Here is a 21545-nt window from a genome sequence, read left to right as displayed (position 1 = left end):
ACAAACAATGTGTACCAGGGCATAAATTATTTCATAGACAAACACTGCATGAAAACCTGTGTTGAAACTGGAATTCCCAACAGAATGGAGCAAAACAGAGCAATTCACGTCACAAGGGAGCACTATACACGCCTGCAACTTTCTGAAGAGGTTTTCAAATTATCCTGATTATCTGGGGACGTAGGGTGAGTTTGGGGAAGCAGGCAACAACCTCTCTTGATCTCTGGAAAAGATGAACCATTCCAATCTCTGTAACTAATGCACTGGTGGCTTTTCACATGGCTTGAAGTAATAACACATTGGTGGTAGTAAATAAAAATTTCAAATATTAAATTTTCTCACCTTCATGACTTTTAATAGACTTGAATGAATATCATCAAATATTTTTCTGAAAATTTACACACAATCATATATTTGAAATAAAATAGTTGAGACTTTTCTTATTTTTCATTAAAACCTTATGGAAGACATCCAAAGCGACATGAAGACTGAGTGATGGTGGAGACACCACCTACAGGAAGAAGATTCATCAGTTTCAAGTTATCCAGCAGGGTAGCTGTGAGCTCAGAGTTATGATCTAGGGCAGCCCCACCACATATAAGTCTCCTGCTGAACAGTTATTGCAGAAAGATTCCATGATTGTATTATTTTTTTTTTGGGTGAAGGCAATTGGGTAGGCCACTGCAAGTAAAAGTACCAAAATGGAAACAGGCAAACCTTTAGCAAAATGGTCCCACGTAGCATGTCCTCAGTGCATTTCCAGCCCTCCATCTCTGCTCCACAAGGTTTCTAACGTTGCTGTTCTAAATAAGAGCATTATGATCAGCTGACAGACCGTGGTTTCTGTTAATAAACAAGCACTTTCATGGGAAATGCAATGTGCAATAAGAAAGAAGAAGAAGACTAGGCTTCAGAAAAATGAAGGATATTAATAATGGGCTAGGGTCAAAATATTCTTTCTTAAAGGTCATGGCTGAGTTAGGAAAGCAAAACACTGAGAGGAGGGGGAAATACAAATAAAAAACCTGTTGCCATCGACTTGATTCCAACTCATGACAACCCCGTGTGGTACAGTGTAGAATTGCTCCATCAGCTTTTCTTCTGCAGTACTGCTCGGTGCATTCAAACCATCAGTCTTTGGGTTAGTAATCAGGTCCAAACCAAATGGAACAGGAAGGTGTTAATGGTGATTGGAGTCACCAGACGTAATCTGTCAGGGTATTCCTGCCAAAATTACATACTGAGATACTCCTGACATTTTTTGCCAGGGTAAATCTGGAAGGACTATAATCTATTGCCTTCATTCGGTCTCATCTCACAGCCTCCCCCCTGCTCCTGGAGAGACTACAGTATCCTTATAGCAGAGGCCCTTTTAACTGCTTCCAGAGAATTTAAATATTTCCAGTGGAGAAATGGAGACAATTAACAGAAGTCAAATGTTTCCATTAATTATTCTCTAGGGTTTGGGATAGAGCCAACTAGTGCTAATGTAATCAGCTCAGTCCATCATCCTCCTTCTGAGTCCTATTCGACACCCATGATTTAATTGATAGTTATCATTTTTAATCAGACACTGTTGTAAACCCTCCACATGTGTTAATTTCATGCTCTCCACAGGCTGGGGGTGGGCTTGTTATTGTGCTATCTGGCAAATGGAAAAGCTGAGAAACATGGAAGTTAAAATTTCCAAGGCCACCCCTCTGAATAGTGGAGTCAGTCAAGCATCTTGCTGCAAAGTCTAGCTGTGGCCTCTGACTCTGGTGTAATCCTCTACCTCCGAGAAGTGAATAAATCTACTCTAAAGTTTTTCAGACTTTAAAACAAGAGAGACTTTTGGAATTTTCAGGGGGAAACGTGTCTCTAATTTTACTGTCACGGTCAATGTTGAGTTCATAAACATTAACTCATTAAAAAATAAACTCACTGGCATTGAGTCACTTCTGACTCACAGTGACACTACGGGACAGAGTAGAACGGCCCTTGCAGGTTTCTGAGACCGTAGTTCTTACAGGAGTGGGCAGCCTTGTCTTTCTTCCACGTAATTCTGACACCTCGTTGTTCTTCTTGTTAGGGGCCCTCCATCCTGACTCAGAGCGACCCAATGTACTGCCAGAAGCGCTGCCCTGTGTCATAGCATCTAAATGGTTACTACCTTTGAGTCTATAATTGCAGTCCTTGTATAAACTTGATTGAGTGCCTTCACATTTTTGTTAACCTTCTACTTTCCTTTTGTCTTAAAATAACAGTTATGATGATGTTCCCAAGTACTGAGAGTTGGCTGGGCTTAGCTGGGTGTTTCTTTTTTCCTTTAAAAAAATCATTTTATTTTGGCTCTTACTGCTCCTGCAACACAACATACATCAATTCCATCAAGCATATTTGTACATATGTTGCCATCATCATTTCAAAATCATTTTCTGCTTTAGCCAACCATGTGCTTTTGCAAACATGGTGTTTTCCTCTAGGGAGGGGTCTCTCTGGGCGACTAGTGCAAAGCATCGGAGCTGCAGCTTTGCCGCTCTCACTTCTCAGGAGCATTCTGGTTGTTCTTTCCCGGAGAGGTGTCTTCATGCGAACAGTCAATGATAGGTTCACTATTCTTTGTCAACACCCTAATTCACAGGTACTATTGTTCTCCTTCACCATCCTCCAGATTTTATACGCATATGAGATGATGGAAAATATGATGGCTGTAACAGTCAAATGCACCTTAATCCTCAAAGGAACATCTTTGCTTTTGAACCATTTAAAGAGGCCTGCCGTAGCAGGCTTAACCAGAGGAATACATCCTTTGATGCCTTGTCCACTGCTTCCATGGACAGAAATTGTAAATCTGGTAAAATGAAATCCTTGAGAATATCATTATTTTCCCCAATATTTATGACATTGCCTACTGGTGCCATTGTGAGAATTTTGTTCCTTTTTTTAATGAATAAATCATTTTATTGGGGTCTCTTACATATAACATCTATTATATCAAGCAGGCATGTATAAATGGCGCCGTCAATAATTTCAAAATATTATCTTTCTTCTTGAGGCCTTTGATATCAACTCCTTTTTATTCTCTCCCTTCTTAATCCTGCCACCTACATGAACCCTTAATGTATTTATGTATTTTTATTATTATTTATACATATTTAACACCGCCCATTGTATCCCTTTACCTGAAACTCATAGTATCTGTTTATTTTGAAGGGGGTTGTTTTGCCATCATAGCTATCAGTTCCCCCTCCCCCACCCCTTTCTTTCTCCAACCCTCCTGGAATTGTTACTCCCATTACTGTTTCTGAGGGGTTTGTCTATCCTATATTCCGTAAATTGAAATCTCTCCTATGTACCAATATAGGCTCACCAGTCTAGCATGATTTCCAGGTAGAATTGCAATTATAATACTTGGGGGGGGGGTGGGGAGGAAAGATTCAAGAACTAGTGGAGTGTTGTGTGTTTTCTCGATACTAAACAACCTCCTGGATGTATCTTCTCTTTGCTGTGTCCTCTCTGGGTGGGATTGTGCAATTATCCACAGAGACGTTCTAGGTCTCTAATTTGATGCCCCTCCTTCACCTTGGTGAAGTTGTTTCTTTTTGAACTTCTGATATCGACTCCTGTCAGCACCTCATGATCGCACATGTTGGTGTGCTTCCTCCATATGGACTTTGTTGATTCCCTGATAGATGGCTGCTAGTTTGGCTTCAAGCTGTTGAGGCCCCAGATGCTATATATTTTGATAACTGGGCACCATCATCTTTCTTAGCCACATTTGCTTATGCACCTGCTTTTTCTTCAGTGATCAGATTGGGAAGGTGAACATCAAGTAATGCCAGTTTAATAGAACAAAATATTCTTGCATTGAGAGAGTACTCGAGTAGAGGCCCGATGTCCATCTGCTACCTTAATACTTGACCTATAAATATGTGTACATAGATATATTTCCCCATCCTCATATACAAATATATTTACATATGTACATGTCTGTATTTAGACCTCTATAAATGTACTTTGCCTCCTAGCTCTTTCCTCTATTTCCTTTTACTTTCTTCCTGTCCCAGTATCATGCTCAGCCTTCATTTGGGTTTCAGTAATTCATCTCGGGTACATTACTCTTGATCACGACCTAATAGGCCTCCTACACCTTCCTCACCACCGATTTGGATCATCTGTTGCTCCCTTGTCCTTGGAGGTTGTTAACGCCACTTCCTTTCCCCTCACCTCAGCTATTCTGATTGTACTAATTTTGACACTATTGAGAAAGGAAGATTGAACTAATGTAGGCTAAGTGCATATTGTAATACAAGGCTTATTCACATATATAGTAAAATACTTACATGACTAGACACAATTTTCCCAATGGGAGTTGTAGTCAGGCAAAACTTAGTTTAATATTCACTGACGTCAGACACATGTTTGCCAGAATAATATATATCTTAATACAGAACCTCAAGTTTGAAATTCTTCTGGAATTCTTTATGTTTAAGATATGCTGAGCATGTTCTTTTTAGTTTTCTAACTCTAGGGCTTTGCAGTTTCATTTTACTTTCTTGTCTTGAGGTGTCCCTTGAAATTTTCTGTTCAGCTCTTTGATTTCATCATGTCTTTTTAAACATGTACTTTCATCTTTTATTTCTTTCCTCTTTCTTGAATAACCTTTCGCTTTCTTCATGAATTATATATATTTTAAATCCTTTTATTGTGGGCTCATACAATTCTTATCAAATCCATACATCCATCCAGTGGGTCAAACACATTTGTACATTTGTTCCTATAGTCATTCTCCAAATATTTCCTTTTACTTTAGCCCTTGGTATAAGCTCCTCACTTCCACCCTCCCTACAACCCCTCCCTCATGAACCCTTTATTAGTTATAAATTATTATCATTTTTCCTCTCTTACACTGTCCTACATCTCCCTTTAACCACTTCTCTGTTGTCCATCCCCCAAGGAGGGGTTTATATGTAGATCCTTGTGACCGGTTGCCCCTTCTACCCCACCTTCCTTCTTACCACTGGACCTGAGGAATTCATCTGCCCTGGATTCCCTGTGTTTCCAGTTCCTGTCTGTACCAGTGTACATCCTCTGGTCTAACCAGATTTGTAAGGTAGAATTGGTATCATGATAGTGGGCGGGAGGTGGGGGAGGAAGCATAAAATAACTTAAGTAAAGTTGTATGTTTCATTATTGCTACACTGCACTCTGCTGGCTCATCTCCTCCCCATGACCTTTCTGTAAGGGGATGTCCAATTGCCTACAGATGGGCTTTGGTCCCCACTCAACACTCTGCCTCATTCACAGTAATATGCTTTTGTTCTTTGATGTCTGATGCCTGATTACATTGACACCTCATGATCCTACAGGCTTGTGTGCTTCTTCCATATGGACTTTGTTGCTTCTCAAGTAGGTGGCTGCTTGTTTACCTTCAAGCCTTTAAGGCCCCAGATGCTATATCTTTTGATAGCTTGGTACCATCAGCTCTCTATACATTTGTTTATGCTCCTGCTTTTTGTTCAATGATCATGTCAGGAAGGTGAGAATCATGAAATGCCAGTTTAAGAACAAAGTGTTCTTGCATTGAGGGAGGACTTGAGTGGAGACCCCATGTTCATCTGTTACCTTAATACTAAAGCTATAAGTATATTCACATGGATCTAATTCTCCATCATCATATACAAATATCTTATATGAATGATATTCTTACTGTCCGCTGACAGCCCATCAGATCTTCTGTCATTAATACTCAATGAAACAAATCTGTTCTTGCCATTTATTTTGAAATTAAGGTGGAATAGATTAAAGCTCATATTTTGGCTCTCATGGGTGTGTTTTTGGTTATACTTACAAATCGGCAATTGATGGACTGTTATACAGTCAGCATCTTGCCTGGTTTTAGATGCTGCTACTGAACTTCTCCATCATCTCTTCTCACAGGTATAGTCAATTTGATATCTGTGTATACCATCTGGAGAATTCCATGTATATAGTCACCTTCTGTGTTGTTGAAAAACAACATTTTTGAAAATGAAGTCCTTCATCGGGAAAAATCCTATCATGTGATCCCCAGTTTCATTTCCATAGGAAGACTATGTCTCATCTTTCCTCTTTGTTTCCAACTTTTGCATTCCAATCACTAATAATTAGCAAAGCATTTTGATTGAATGTTTAATCATTGGCAGTCTGAAGACATTGGTAGAATTCTTCAATTGCATCACTAGTTTTTTGGTTGGTGCATACATTTGAATAGTTATGCTAATTGGATTTCCTTGAAAGCAGTTAGATGTAATCCTATCACAGACTACATTGTACTTAAGATTGATTTTGCAAAGTCTTTTCTGACAATTAACACAAAGCCTTTACTCTTGATGGTGTCATTCCTGGCATAGGAAGTCATGTGGTTTTCTGAATCAAATGGCTAATACTAGTCCATTTCAGCTCACTAATGTCTACATCATCTATCTTTGGGTTTTATTTCATTGTTGACGATTTCCAATTCTCTTCGATTTATGCTTTGCACAAATTCCAATAATTAGCAGATAATTACCAAATGAAGATCTTGAGGGCTCCACTGCCATTCATGTCACCCTTGTCAACTCCACTCTGAAAGGAGGTCTTTCACAGTCACATTCAAATTCCCTCCAACCTCAGGCACCCTTCCTCTGGCACTATCTCCAATAATGTTCTGTTCCATTCATTAGGCCTTCAGAACCTGACAATGTTTCAAAGCTGCGCAGAAGGTTGTCCTTGTTCATACATAGTCTGTTCTTAGTCTGGAAGCTCTGCTGAACAATCTTCACTGTGGGTGACACTATTGGCATTTGAAATACCAGTGACATAGCGTCCATCATCATAATAACACCCCAGCCACCACCGTAGAAATGGAAGCACTGCATTCAGAGTACTAGAGACCAGAGAGAGGATGTGTAAAGAAACAACAGCATTACCCTGTGATATTTTTGTTTATTAAAGGTTTCTAAGAGTCATAGCCGCATTTTTGACATAGACTTACATATGGCTCTCCACCATTTGGTATTGAGTGTGAGTTATTTGACATTAAGAGCATCTCCAACAAGCAGACTATCAATGGGGCTTGATTTTCCTTTAACTCATTGACACAGGTTACTTACTTCATTGTTTGCAGTGTTTTTTCATTCTTTTAACCAGTGAGTTTCATACACATACACCCTGGAATGTCATAACTGTTACAGTCAGCATTGCTTCTGCATCCTTTACAGTGTTGTTTATCGTGTGAAGTTTACTTGCTTAGCTTCATTTTCATGGTTGATGTTTGCCTGATTACTCCTCAGCTCACATTCTTTCAACTGTCTAGTTTCTCTCAGAAGTTTCAGGGGAGAATTAGTAGTTTTTCTATTCCTTTAATCTAGTTGTGATGCTCACCTGCTTGCTTTATCAAATCAATCTCATACATATGAACTCAAGGGCCTCCTCTTGAGGGTAAATTTTAGACACACCTGCTAATCCATGTGAACTATTGTTCTTCACACCTTCCTTAACCAGTCACTCTGTTTCAGTCAACATCCATTCTTGTATAACAAATTTATTATTCTATATATGTACTAGGGCTTCCCAATAGATATAATGATGGGAAATTTTATTCATCTTTTCCTCTTCATTATCCACTTCATATATTTATTTAATACATCCATAGAGATGACTAGCGGATCAAATCATCCCTTTATGTATCATATGGTCAAAATTTTGTGCAATTACTGTGAACCAATTAAATTATCCTTTAATTTTCATATTTGGCTTTAGTAAGAAGGTGTGAATCAGCTAAGAGTAAAATCTGAACCATACCATTGTGCTAATTGATCTTTAGGGACATCTCTCTGTAACTATGATTCCCAGTCTTCAATTTTGTCCATTAATGTCATAAATCCCTTAAAGCTGACTCTTATTTGTACTTTCTGAAGCTCGCAGAGTCCGTTCTTGACCATGAGCATCAGTGAGACTATACAGGATCCCAACACACACAGCACCAACAAAAAGTTATCATCCAACTTCCATTATCAACTTCAATGCACCATCTCAAGATCTCTCATAGTCCATCAGAGCTACTCTTGTTCAATATTAAAGAAAAATGCTCACCCTAACTGGTAAGAGTCACTGAGTAGTACAACAGGTGCTTGACTACTGAGAGGTTCCCCGGAAGACAGAGCTGGTGCTCTCCTCCCCAAATATCAGAGCCTTTCACACAAGTTCCTCTCTGCACACAAGGGCTTGTCATGAATTGGAATGGACTGGATCATAGCAGCACCTGTCCATCATTGTTGAGATGACTGAGAGCCAGGCTGTGTTGTGCAGTGGGTCTGCATATGTCAGAACGGATTCTAAGGCACTTATCAACCAAGAGTCGCCCTACGTCAGGGCTACGGGTGCGCTGGGTAAAAGTTGGGCAGTTAAAATAATCGCACATGAAAGTCACTAGACCCTCTTTGGGAGGAAAATGCGGGTCTATTTCTGCAAAAATTGGAATCTTGGAAATCAAACGGGAGCAGATCCACTGGCTGCTATGGGTCTATGTAAACTTGACCATAGTGCATTTCACTTTCTGATTTGTCTGACTCCAGCCCCTTCAATATTTTCTCCTCATGGAATAACATATTGACAAGGAAATGGCTTTCTCCCAGAACCATATAGTGTTTCCTCCCATGGGACATGCTGGATCTTATCTTGCTTATGAACTTGTAGACAATAATAATGACTGGTTTATCTTGTGATCCGGCAGGGCAATGAACTCAGGTGAAGCTACTGCACAGGCATCAGAAACCTTTGGGAACTTATTCCTATTAATAAGAGAGGCTTCCTTTTGTAGAAGAGTTTGGAGAGGCTGGGGAGTTTATGATCTTTAGGATCATGTAAACAATTTTCTCCACACTAGGGTTTGGAGTCCCATTCTTTTCTTAAAGGATCCTGATAGATAGAGTTTGAAGAGACATACCAAATCTGTACAGTCTTTTTTGAAACTCTCTTACTTTTAAAATCGAGGTTTATATGCTATATCAGCACAAGTGACAAAAGTTCCCTTAGGAGATAAAAGTGGATGAAAAGAGACAGTGGTCACTGTAAGACATGGAAAGCATTTATAAATTATCAAGGTGACATGGGGGAGGGAGAAACATTTAAAATGAGGAGCTGATGCCAAGCCGTCAAGTAGAAAGTGTTTTGAAAAAGATGACAACATATGTACAGATATGTTTGACACATTGGACATAAGCATGGATTATGGCAAGAGCTGTAAGAGCCCCCAATAAAATAAAATTAATATTTAAAAAAGATTCCTTAGTAACTGGGATGAAGTTCATCTACCTTTAACAAGGTACCTTAAATTGGTAATTGTCTACTCCTAGCCTATGCTTTTTACTTTGTAAATATTCCCACTGTAATTAGTAAAATCTGTTCACTCAACATTTTTTATTGTCTTTGCCTGTGCAATAATGGAGACCACAGTGTCTTCTAATGCACTTGAATCTCATTTACACTGACTGGAGTCATTTGATATATCTGTGTGCTGGGTGTTAGTGCCCTATGTCTTCTGGTTAGGTGCTGTCTAGTAGGTTCCATCTCACAGTGACCCTATGTACCGCAGAAAGAAACAATGCTTAGTCCTATGCCAACCTGTCTTATTCTGATTTAATCTAAAATGTAATCTAATTCTAAAGGCTAAGCATAAGCTAGGATGAAGTTTTTTGAATGGAGAGTGTTATTTCACTTATTAAGAATGAATTAAAAAATAAGTAAGGCAGGGAAGGAAGGCAAAGCAAATTTTAAAAGTAAAATCAAACTGTTCACTGCAACTTACAATTAATTGTTGATCTCAAATAACTGATCAGCAGGAAGATGAAAGATAAAGGTGGTGTTAATCACTGAAAATGAGCTGGGAATGCCACAATACGAAATTGCAATGAAAGAAGGCATCACTAGACACCTATGGGGACAAGCCAAAGCTGGACATGCTCAGACCAGGGCCACCTAGACACAGGTGGAGGACAACATGAGCATGCACTCTAGGAACCAGCAACACTACATCACATGTGCACCTGAACCCAGCCACTGAGAACAGCCAAAAACCTCACCCATGCCCCTCAAGTTGGGGTGTGAGGGGACAAATAGCAGAGACCAAGGACAGTTGCTATCTTGTTCTGGGACTTCTTCCACGTGGTTTTCCATGGTCCCCTGAAGGGATCATCTACAGTTGCATACTCTTGTGTGGTCTGCCGCACGGCCTTGCAGGCTTTCCAGAGATGGCATGGAGTGAGACCCTCCTACCCGAAACTCCCCTTTCCCTCTAAAAGTTAGTTGGATTACAAAGTGCTTCTGCAGCAGGAATTCTTTCAGCATTGAGAAACAAGAACTGAAGAAAACCATCCCAGAGAACTGTATTCCAAACGGCTACACGGTGTATTTCAGGACAGAACACCCAGGCAAAGTAAAGGGAGAAGTGTTACATATCAGCTGCCTTTGATCAGCTTCACGTTGGTCAACTATGTGCCTCATTTGACTTTCCTCATCCTTCCCTGTGAAACAAGTATGAACATCAAGTGGATGCTGGTGGACACAATCAGATTTCTATTGGAGAATCATATCTTGCAACACTAACTTTATTTTGTACCAACTACTTTGTTCTATTTAAAATAGCCATTAAGCATCCAGGAGCCCTGGTAGAACAGTGGTTGTGAGTTGAGCTGCTAACCGCCAGGTCAGCAGTTTGAAACCACTAACTTCTCCAAGGTAGAAAGCTGAGGCTTCCTACTGTAGTAAAGAGCTGCTGTCTCAGAAACCCACAGGGATAGTTTTCCCTGTGCTTTATGGTCATGGAGAGTTGGCACTGACTCAATGGCAGTGAGTTTATTTAACATCACCTTCAACTCATTAGAGATCTAAGCAATGAAATATAATGGTCACATCCTTGATTTGATCCCTGGTTCAATGCTACCTTTAATTGACCTCTTTCAAAAAGTGAACCTTTCAAAAATTTAGAAGTGACCACAATTTTCATGTCTTAACTGTGAAAATTTCTTGACTTTTTTATATCCTCCAGTTTTGCTTGCAAGGTTATCAGTTGCTTTGTGACTGATTCTTCCCTGTAGAACTTTGTTAAATGTATCCAAGAGCATCCAACTCTATTTTCTCGTTTTTAATGTCAATACAAAACTTACTTTATAGCATTGCTTAGACAACCTCATTTTTAACATACTTCAAGGGACGGTTGTTGCAAGTGCTTTATTTTGTCAAATTTGAATTTCTATCTTTCATTTTGCAATAACAAATTTTTTACAACCACTACCTAGATTTTAAAAATCATTTTATTGGTTTCTCTTGCAGCTCGTATAATAACCCATACATCCATTGTGTCAACCACATGTGCACATATTTGCCATCATCCTTTTCAAAACCTTTTCTTTCTATTTTAGCCCTTGGTATCACCTCACTTCCCTACCACCCCCAATGAACCTTTGATAATTTATCAATTATTTTCATATCTTACATTAATGACTGTCTCTTTTCACCCATGTTTCTGCTGTTTGTCAACCTAGGCAGTGGGTAGGTACATCGATCATTATGATCCATTCTTCCCTTTCTTCTCCCTCCACCTTCCACGTACCCTCATGGTATCACTACTCCCATTATTTTTGCCAAGGGGTTTATCTGGCCTGGATTCCGTGTGTTGAGAGCTCTTATCTGTACCAGTGTGCATGGTCTAGATAGCCAGATGTGTAAGGTAGACTTGGGGTCATGATAGTGACGGGGTTAAGAATATTAAAGAAACCGATTGTCTACAGATGGGCTTTGGGTCCCCATTCTCGCCCTTATTCACATCAATATGATTGTTTGTTTTGAGTCTTCTGATGCCTGACACCTGATCCCATGACACCTCATGATCACACAGTTGGTGTGATTCTATGTGCACTTTGTTGCTTCCCCATTACATGGCTGCTTGTTTATCTCTAAACTTTTAAGATCCCAGACAATATATATTTTATTAGCCAGACACCATCAGCTTTCTTCATCACAGTTGCTTACGTACCCATTTTGTCTTCAGGCCTATGTATAACGGAATAAAATATTGCTCAGTCCTGCAGCATTTTTATGATCACTAGTATGTTTGGGCACATTATGGCAGAAACTTTGTCAATTCTACCTTATTATATTTTGCTTACCTTTGCCATTTCTATAAGAAAGCTTAAGCATTACAAAGGACATCATGTCTGTTAAATAGAGAGTCAGTAAAAATTAAGCAAGCATTCAAGGAGGTAGAAATCAGGCATCTATAATAACGGGCCCATGTAGGTGGATAATCTAACTGAAGACCCACATACATATCTCTGTGTGTGTGTGTTTGTGTGTATGGAAATACATTGGATTGTATCAGTAACATAAAAGCAAATGGTGAGGGAATTCCATAGAATATGAGGGGGGAACGAGGGTGATGGGGAACAGGAAACTAATACAACCAAGGGGAGGGTATTGTTTATGTCTCCACAGGAAAGAAGAGGGACCAGACCCCATCCCAGAGCAGCAAGCCTTATAGGCAATACATGGTCCTGAAGCAGCAAACTGACAGAGAGACAACAGGGCCAGGCCCACGCTGTGCTCTGTTGACTCCATTCCTAGAAGAAAGCAATACAGAGGACAGCACTGAATAGAGAGCCCAGGGAAAGAGCCAGCTCTGTCCAGACCTCAAGGGAGCAAACTAAGAGGGAGAGAGAACCGCATCACGACCCACCAAGTCCTGTGGACAACATCCCTGCTCAGAGTAGCCAATGTACAGGGAGGACTGTAGGACCGGCCATACTTGAGACACAACGTTCCCTCACTGACCTATAGCACTACAGTAAACAGCACTGGAGACATTGTGGGGAAAGTGTGCCCTGTCTGCCCCATGCAGAGCGGGTGAGATTCAAAGGGAATGCAGCAGGGCAGCAAGGGGGGCAAAGTAACCAAGTCCCCAGGGAATCCTCAAAATAGACCTCATCATACTTGATCAGAAAGCATACATAAAGGTCAACACATTTGTTATGTTGTTTGTTTTTGTTTGCTTGGAGTTTTTTTCCCCACCCTATGGCCATCTATATAAGAAAGGTAGAGCGAACAATCTTGAGGAGAAAACAATGGTACCTGCGGTTCTTGGGGTACAAGGGAGTGGAGGCGTGGGGAGAGGGTGTGGGGAAGCAATAAACTCAGAGATAAGGGAACAACTGAGAGCTATATAATGCCTGATGGGGTTTGATCAAGAGCAGTGTGTCTGAGAGGAACTGCTGTGCTGAGAGCTGAATGGAGGGTGAGCAGGATAGTGGGATAGAAAGAAGGTAAAGAAGGAAATAGAGGAAAGAATTGGAGGTAAAAACTGTTTATAGAGTTATAGATATAGTTATGTATATATATAATTGATTGATTTATACTGAAAGGCATAGAGGCCAATGTACATGTATTTATGTTAAGTATTAAGAAAGCAGATGAACTTTGGGCCTCTCCTCAGACCTCCCTTAACCCAAGAACACTTTGTTCTGATAACCGGGTACTCTTTGATACATACCTTCTCAACACAATCACTGAAAATAAAATAGGTGCTTAAGCAAATGTGATGACAGCAGATGGTGCCCAGCTATCAAAACATATATCATTCTGGAATCTTAAAGGCTGGAGCTTAAATTAGCAGCCATCTAGCAGGAAGTAAATAGCCCACATAAAAGAAGCACGCCAGCCTGTGTGATCAGGGGGTCCACTGGATCTGGTATCAAAAGATCCAAAACAAACAACTATATCAATTTGAATGAGGGAAGCTGGAGTGGAGACTGAAAGCCCATCTGTAGACAACTGGATATCCACACCATGGAAGGGTTATAAGGAAGGGATGATTCAACTAAAGTGTAGTATAGCACCAATGAATCACATATCATTCCTCTAGTTCCTAAATTCCCCCCCCCACACCCCCCACTTCCATGACCCAGGTCTATCTTACAAATCTAGCTAAACTGGAGAAATGCACTGTTACATATAAGAGCTCTGGACACATGGAATTCAGGACAGATAATTCCCCCATGAACAGGAGTAGGAATAGCAATATCAAGAGTGGAGGGGGATCACTGGGGAGAGAGAAGAGGGAGAAATGCGGAACTCATAACAAGATTGGATATGTAAGCACTCCTCCCCCAAAGGGATGAATAACACAAATGTAGGTGAAGGGAGACAATGAACAGTATAAGATATGAAATAATGATAACAGCATATAATGGATCAAGGATTCATGAAGATGGGAAAGTTGGGGATGAAGGGGAAATAGAAAAGCGTATACCAAGGGCTCAAGTAGAAAATGTTTTGGAAATGAAGAAGGCAACCTATGCACAAATATGCTTGATGCAATTGGTGTATTGAGTGTTTCGAGTAGTGAGAGCCCCCAATAAAATGATTTTTAAAAAGAAAGAAAACTTGATGTCAGGAATTTTTTTTAAGTACTGAGAAACCGTGACTTGGCAAAAATGATTTATTAGAACAGTGAAAACTTAAACTTGAAAAACAAACTTACTGCCAAAGAGTCCATGTGATCCTATAGGACAGGATAGAATCATCCCTGTGAGCTTCTGAAACTATGACTCTTTATAGGAGTAGATAGCCTGGTCTTTCTAGCGAAAATATAAACAGCTTAATAAATAATTCTAAAATCACAACACAAAAGCACTTCAGTTACAGAGGTTGCTAGGAACAACTAATTGTAATCATCTACAAACTTTGTCACAGGAAAGATCTGAAGGAGTACTTAAAGCTTACAGCTTGGACATGATTATGCTGTTAAACCTAAAGTTGAGACCCTCAAAAAGGAAATCTACAAATTAGTCTCATTCATAAATAGATTCAACAAGACGAAGGAAAATATAGCACAAAAAAAGACATAGCAACCGTGGTCATGGAGGATTCTAATACTTTCATGAAATAAGGGAAGGAAGAAAAATTTCTTCACATGATAGAGTGGTTTTAGTTCTTAGAAAAAGAGCGAGCAAATATATGAGTTCTCCATCTGCAGCTTCTCCCCAGCAGAGGCTTCCACAGGAGGTAAAATCATTTCCTGTATCTTTGCCTGTGTTGCTGCAGTTCTGACGGCAATACCAAAGAGCCCAAGAAAGAAAGTGCACCATCTACTCTCCGAATAGTGAAATGGCCTCATGTGTTAGGGTCTTTGTGACTCAAATAACTTCTACATCTAAGTCTTTCCAGACAGGAATGCAGTGGGTTACATGTTGGGCTGTTAACCTCAAGGTCAGCAGTTCAAAACCACCAGCTGCTCCCTGCGTTCTACTACTGTAAAGTTCTGGGAACCCAAAAGGGCCACTCTTCTTGCTATTCAGATGGCTCTGAGCCAAAATCAACTTTATGACCCTTAATTTGAATTTTGCTTGAGACTAAAAATATTTATGCTTTGATTTGTTTGTTGCCAAAATAGATGCTACCAGTAATGAAAATCATTTTCAATGAAATGATTCTGAGGCAATACGAATGTTGATACAACAGGTGTCCTGAGGGGTCTCTGGTGCAGAGGTTGCTGGGTTGGCCCCATTTTTTAAGACTCACACAGTTATAAATGTATCCACCAGATGGCAGTAGATACCAGAGGTGGGCTGGCCAAACCACAACCAAACTCACTGCCACTGAATCCACTCATAGTGACTCTATTGGACAGGACAGAACTGCCCTTCTGGGTTTCTGAGAAGGTGACACTTTATGGGAATAGAACACTTCCTCTTTCAGATTGTCACTCATCCCTCAGAAGAAAAACAAAAACAAAAAACTCGCTGCCATTGAGTCCATTTCAATTCATAGGGACTTTATAGGACGAGATAGAACTGCCCTTGTGGGTCTGTGAGACTGTAACTGTTCATGGAAATTGAAAAACTCATCTTTCGTTTGGGAGGCAGCTGGTAGATCTGAACTGCTGACATTACAGTTACAGCTGTGTTAGTGTGGGTAGACTAGAGAAACAAATCCACAGAAACTCATATGTATTTAAGAGAGAGTTTTATATAAAAGGTGAGTGTACATTAAGAAAGCATCCCAACCCAGTGCTGTCCAAGCCCATAAGTCTGACATTAGCCTATATGTACACCACCGATCTACAAAGTCCTCCTGAAACTCACAATGCACACACAACAATGCCAAATATGGGAGGAAACCTGAATCAATGAGCGTGTTGTAAGCATGTCAGTGCAGGCAGGAATCTCCTCATGGCTGCTCCAGCACCCAGGGCCACATCAAGGTAGGTCCATGTGGCTTCTGCTCAGGGATGTTTCACAGGAACTGAGCCTTGCGACCTGAGGCAAAGAACTAGCTAATGCAGCCACACACTGGTATAACCATCATAGAACAAAGAAAGGCGAGAGATCAGAGAACAAGAAAGGCGAGGCTCACCGAGCGGTTTATTGCTCTGTCCTTCAATTAATCCCATGTGTTTATCGGCCAGGTTGGCACAATAAACCTTAAATAGCACAGAGGCCCAAACTTAACCCACTACCCCACTAGACTAGGTTGTTAGGTTGTTCATTTCATTTCTTTAGAAGAACTCGGTGTGTGTGCATAAGGTATTTCTGTTTTTTAAAAATCCCTCCAGATTTATTAACCCTAACATCTCTTTAGTGGTCTGAGTGGCTTCAAAAATAAAAAGGAGGCAAAGTAAATATGAAATGGCCTTGGAGCCTTTAGTGATGCATAATTTCATCACAACCAAAAACTGTAGGGATGACGAAGGAGCAGGCTGTGTTCAGTTCTGTTGTACAGAGTCTCGAGGTAGAACTGACTGCACAGCACTTCACAGACAACCAACCCTGGCTCTACAGCTGGGCTGTTACCCCAAAAAGGTAGAGCCTTGGGAGTAGTTGTTATGCAGTGGACAGCTAACTGCAGGGTCAGCAGTTCAAAACTACCAGGCGCTCCTCCAAAGAAAGGCTGACTTTCTTACTCCTGTAAAGAGCTACAGTCCTGGAAACCCACAGGAGCATTTCTACCTGCAGGATCCTGCAGGATCGATATGAGTTGGCAATGACTTGAGGGCACGGAGTTGTTGTTTAAATAAAAAAGGTAGGTCAGCAGGTGGAACTCACCAGAGACTTCCTTTGGGGGAAAAATGTGAAAATCTGCTTCTGCAAAGATCATAGACTTAGAAACCAGAGTGAAGCAGATGCACTGGTTGCTATGGTTGGACATCAACTTGATAACAGTGGGGTTGGTTTTCTGGTTTGTCCTTCTCCAGCATCTCCAATGTTTGTTTCTCGTGGAATATGTTTTCCAAGTAAGCTATTTTCTCCCAGAGCCCCTTTTCATTTCCTCACTTGGGATTTGCTGGACCTTATCTTGCTTATTAACCTGCAAACAGTAGGCAGGGCAGTGATTATCTTCAGTTCTGACTGGGCAGTTAGCTCAGTTGAAGGTATTGAAACCAGTGGGAACTTCTCTCTTTAAAAAGGGGTGATCCCTTCTGGAAAGAAATTTCTGGGAAATGTAGTTTAGGTTCCTCCGGTTCATATGAACAATTTCCCTACAACACGCATTGGAGCTCCATTCTTTCCTTAGAGGAGCCTGATAGAGATAGAGGAGACATTCCCAAGCTGTCCGTTCAAACATCTTTGCAACTCTGCTGCTCTTGACATTGTGCTGTTGTCAGGACAGTTCTCCTGTAGTCACAGGAGATAAAAGTTCCCTGAGTGACTGCCATGGGGCCATTTAGCTTTCTCAGGATAGTCTGAGTTGGGAATTGTCTACCCAGAGCCTGCTATTTTCATTTTATTAATATTTCCATTGTCATTAGCAACAGTTCCCTCACACATTTCTAAGTGTCATTGTCTGGACAACAACTTCCATTATTACAAATTACTGTGTACCTCCTCTACCTTATTTACACAGAAACCTTATTTACCTTAACCAGAGTAACGTTGATACATCTGCATGCCAGGTGTTAGTGTCACCTGTCTTAGTCTGATTTAATCTGGGTTTCCCAGAAAGTACAAACTAAGACAATGTTTTATGAATGGTGAGTATCATTCCAGGTAGTGAAAGTGAGCAAGCAGAAGTGTAAGACATGAAGGAAATAAGATCGGTTTTCAAAAGTTTAATCCAATTTTTCACTGCAACAGACACTGACTTGCTTGATACCATGGCACTGTCATCCAAGGAGCTAAACCAAGTGCATTTCGGGAAGGATACCCATGGAAAATAGAGAGATCAGTGCTATCCTTCAGCTTCCTTTGGTCAGCTCCACGTGATCAGATAGTTGCTGTGTTGTTACTTTTCTCACTCTTCCATGTTAAATAAGCATGGCCATCAGGGGCACGATACTGGACCTCCCTGGTTCCAATGTGACAATCACATCCTTCCTCCCTAACTTGACTTTCCATGAAAATCCTTTGTCCAACTAAAAGATCTAGTAAGCATGAGCTTGGGGTCAGAGGTACCCACAATGCCCTATGATGACTGTACCCTTGATTTGACCCTCCTGCAATTCTGAGTTCCACTTGTTTTCTCTGAGTCCTTCTCACGTTCAGAAAACGCAGGGTTAGAAATGACAAGGCTCATGTCCTGCATGAACTTGAAAACACTCAGATATCTCGAAATGTTTATTCTCTAGTAGTCTTACCAACAAACTGACTACTTGTTTCCTGACTTACCGTATATACTCGTGTATTAGCTGAGTTTTTCAGCACAAAAAAATGTTACACGGGGCAGTGGTATCCCAGCAAGGTGTAACATCTCTGCGGCGATTGCCTTTCCTCTGCTGTTCATTCAAAACCCCAGTGACACTGCAGGGCTTTGAATGTTTGTTTATTCACATCCAACCAATCAGAGCAGTCCTATGACCTGGATGGCTCTAATTCCCAGAAGCACCCATAGTGATTCACTTATGCCTGCAGCTGAACTGGTAAGGATGTGTCTGTGACTGCGCTCCATCTCTCCCCTCTGGTCTCTGTGTTAATTCCTATCTTGCATTTCCCACCCTAGGTTTATACTTGAGTCAATCAGTTTTTCTGGTTTCCCAGGTAATAATTAGATACCTTGGCTTATACATGGGTCAGTTATATTCAATTATATACAGTAACTCATTCTTGTAGAATCATATTAAAAGCATCCAGCAGCACCCAACCCATATTTTCATAACTTTTCGTAGTAAAGCCAAAATTTACTTTTCATCATTTCTTATCAAACTTCCTTTTTCAGCTATCACAAGGACAATTGAACTTTATTTTTCCAAACAAAAATAGATATCCCTCACTTTTCAATAGTACACTTTTATGATACATTTATTGCCAAGATTTAAAGACAGAGGAATGTTAGCATTTTAATAATTGTCATGAAAAGACACTACTACCTATGAAGACATCCATATTAGTTATACTGGCACTCAATCCGAATGCAAAAAAATATTTATTGATAATAATACATATATAATTTGGGACTAAGTCATCAACTAATGAGAACATTGAGAGATGAGTGGGGATAAAAACCCAAAGATAAAATATTGACCCAGAAGTGATATATTTCATGTCCATTCACACAATAAAGCCTCAATTCATGGGGATGAAGAACCCTAATCCTCCCCCAGAGTAGAGAGGGGAGACAGCTATTGACATACAGATACACAATAAACTAAAAGTACAATGAGTTTCATTTTCATAAATTTTTGTATGTATTTGTGTCTTGAATCTAAGGCAGGCCAATCTGATAAATGTCAGGAAACCAAAGTGAAGATGAGAAGATAAGGAGGCAGGGAAACTAGAATACTGGAAGTGGAAAAAAACTGAATGTAATCAAAGAGAAGTTGACATATTGTGAAAAGTATAACTAATACAACTGAGCGACTTGTGTAGAAATTTGGAAATGGGAGTCTAGTTTGCTGTGCTCATGTTATCTGAAAATACAATAGAATATTCTTTTTGGGGGAAAAAAAGGTAAAAACAAATTTCCTCAGGAAGACTCTCATTAAAAAGAAACCATAGATGAAATCTAGCCAGACGCAGCAAATATTTTTACCAACTTCACAGAGATATTAAACTAGATATTTTTAAGACTCGAGATTCATGTTGCTTATCATGTATTTTGGAAGAAAATATGCAAAATTTGCACAATATTGTCAGGAGAAAATCTTTCTCTTATATCTGATGAGGGCATCTTTGATTTCCTTATTTCTCAGACTATAGATCAATGGGTTTAACAGGGGAATCACTACAATGTATACAACAGAAGTTACCTTGCTTTGACTAGCAGAATCTTCAGAATTAGGGGATAAATACACAAAGGCGGCTGAGCCATAGAAAAGACTCACTGCTGTCAGGTGAGAGGCACAGGTGTTGAAAGCCTTGGACCTGCCTTCAGCAGAACTCATCTTCAGAATGGTGGCAACGATATAACCATAGGATATCGTGATAACCAGGACAGAGGCCAGTCCATAGATCACGGTCAGCACGGCAAATAAAACCTCAAAAAAAAAGGTATCCGAACAAGATAAGTTCAGTAGTTGTGGCAGGTCACAGTAGAAATGGTTAATGATATTTGGACCACAGAATTGAAGTTGAAGTAAGCCACACACCTGTATTAATGAGCCCAAAGATCCAGTTAAGGTTGATCCAATCAACAGCTGTAGACAGAGGGTCGGGGACATGATGGCTGTGTAAAGTAGAGGGTTACAAATCGCAGTGTACCGATCATAAGCCATGGACACGAGAAGGCAGCTTTCAATCAGACCAAGGCTAGAGAAGAAGAAGTACTGCACAGCACACCCCACAAAGGAGATGGATTTCTGCTCCTGGAAGAAGTCTGAGAGCATCTTGGGAGTCGTGGAGGACACATAGCATATGTCTACGAAGGCAAGTTTGTTGAGGAAGTAATACATGGGTGTGTGCAGATGAGAGTCTATCTTGATCAAGATGCTAAGACCTAGGTTCCAGAAAACTGTCAGAAGGTAGATGCCTAGGAATATTGAAAAGAGGACGAGTGTGAGCTTTGGAAATTCAGAGAATCCCAAGAGGATGAACGTGGTAACAGTAGTTCTGTTTCTGCCTTCAGCCGTTGCCATGACACTCCTGAGAGCTATAGGATGTTTTGTTATCTCGGTATTCTCAGGCTTTGAAAAGGAATGGAACATTTCACCAGTACTCATTCCTCCAGCTTGAAAGAGAATAAAGAAGCTTCCTACATATGTTTATTTCTGACATTATTGGGGTGGGGTGGAAATAACAGAACCTACAAACTGAGAAGAGCATTCATTCAATGCAGTGCTCGACTTTCCTTTCTTTTAGAAATGATATTATATCTTTGTTGTTCTTGGAATTACTATCTCTGGAGTGGGTTCTGAACCACAAACTTGTGGATGACAAGAAAACTTTACTCAGTCCATCATACCCTTTCCAAAAACATCGTTGATATATTTCAGCACATCCTTGCAGAGCCTTTCCATTTATATAATTGAATGTTTTCCTCACTTTTACTGACTTCCTAAGTGATAAACATGATGCCCTCTTGTAAGGATTGGACTTTTCTGTAGACATGTGCAAGGTAAG

General features: G+C 40.3%; 1 protein-coding gene across 1 annotated transcript; it reads right to left on the bottom strand.

The window, feature by feature from the left end:
* Window positions 1–20119: 20119 nt before the first annotated feature.
* On the bottom strand, window positions 20120–21061 carry LOC142446301 (olfactory receptor 5AN6-like). Its single transcript, XM_075548067.1, has one exon. It carries the CDS (start codon window positions 21059–21061, stop codon window positions 20120–20122), a length of 942 nt encoding a protein of 313 aa, XP_075404182.1.
* Between the last annotated feature and the right edge of the window lie 484 nt (window positions 21062–21545).

This window comes from Tenrec ecaudatus, chromosome 4 (assembly GCF_050624435.1).
Source record: "Tenrec ecaudatus isolate mTenEca1 chromosome 4, mTenEca1.hap1, whole genome shotgun sequence".
NCBI lineage: Eukaryota > Metazoa > Chordata > Mammalia > Afrosoricida > Tenrecidae > Tenrec > Tenrec ecaudatus.
Note: the sequence above shows the minus strand (reverse complement) of the source record. Positions and strands in the feature narration are given on the sequence as shown.

Coding starts and splice junctions, on each gene's coding strand:
- LOC142446301 (XM_075548067.1), bottom strand. CDS start 21,061: ATGGCAACGGCTGAAGGCAGAAACAGAACTACTGTTACCACGTTCATC.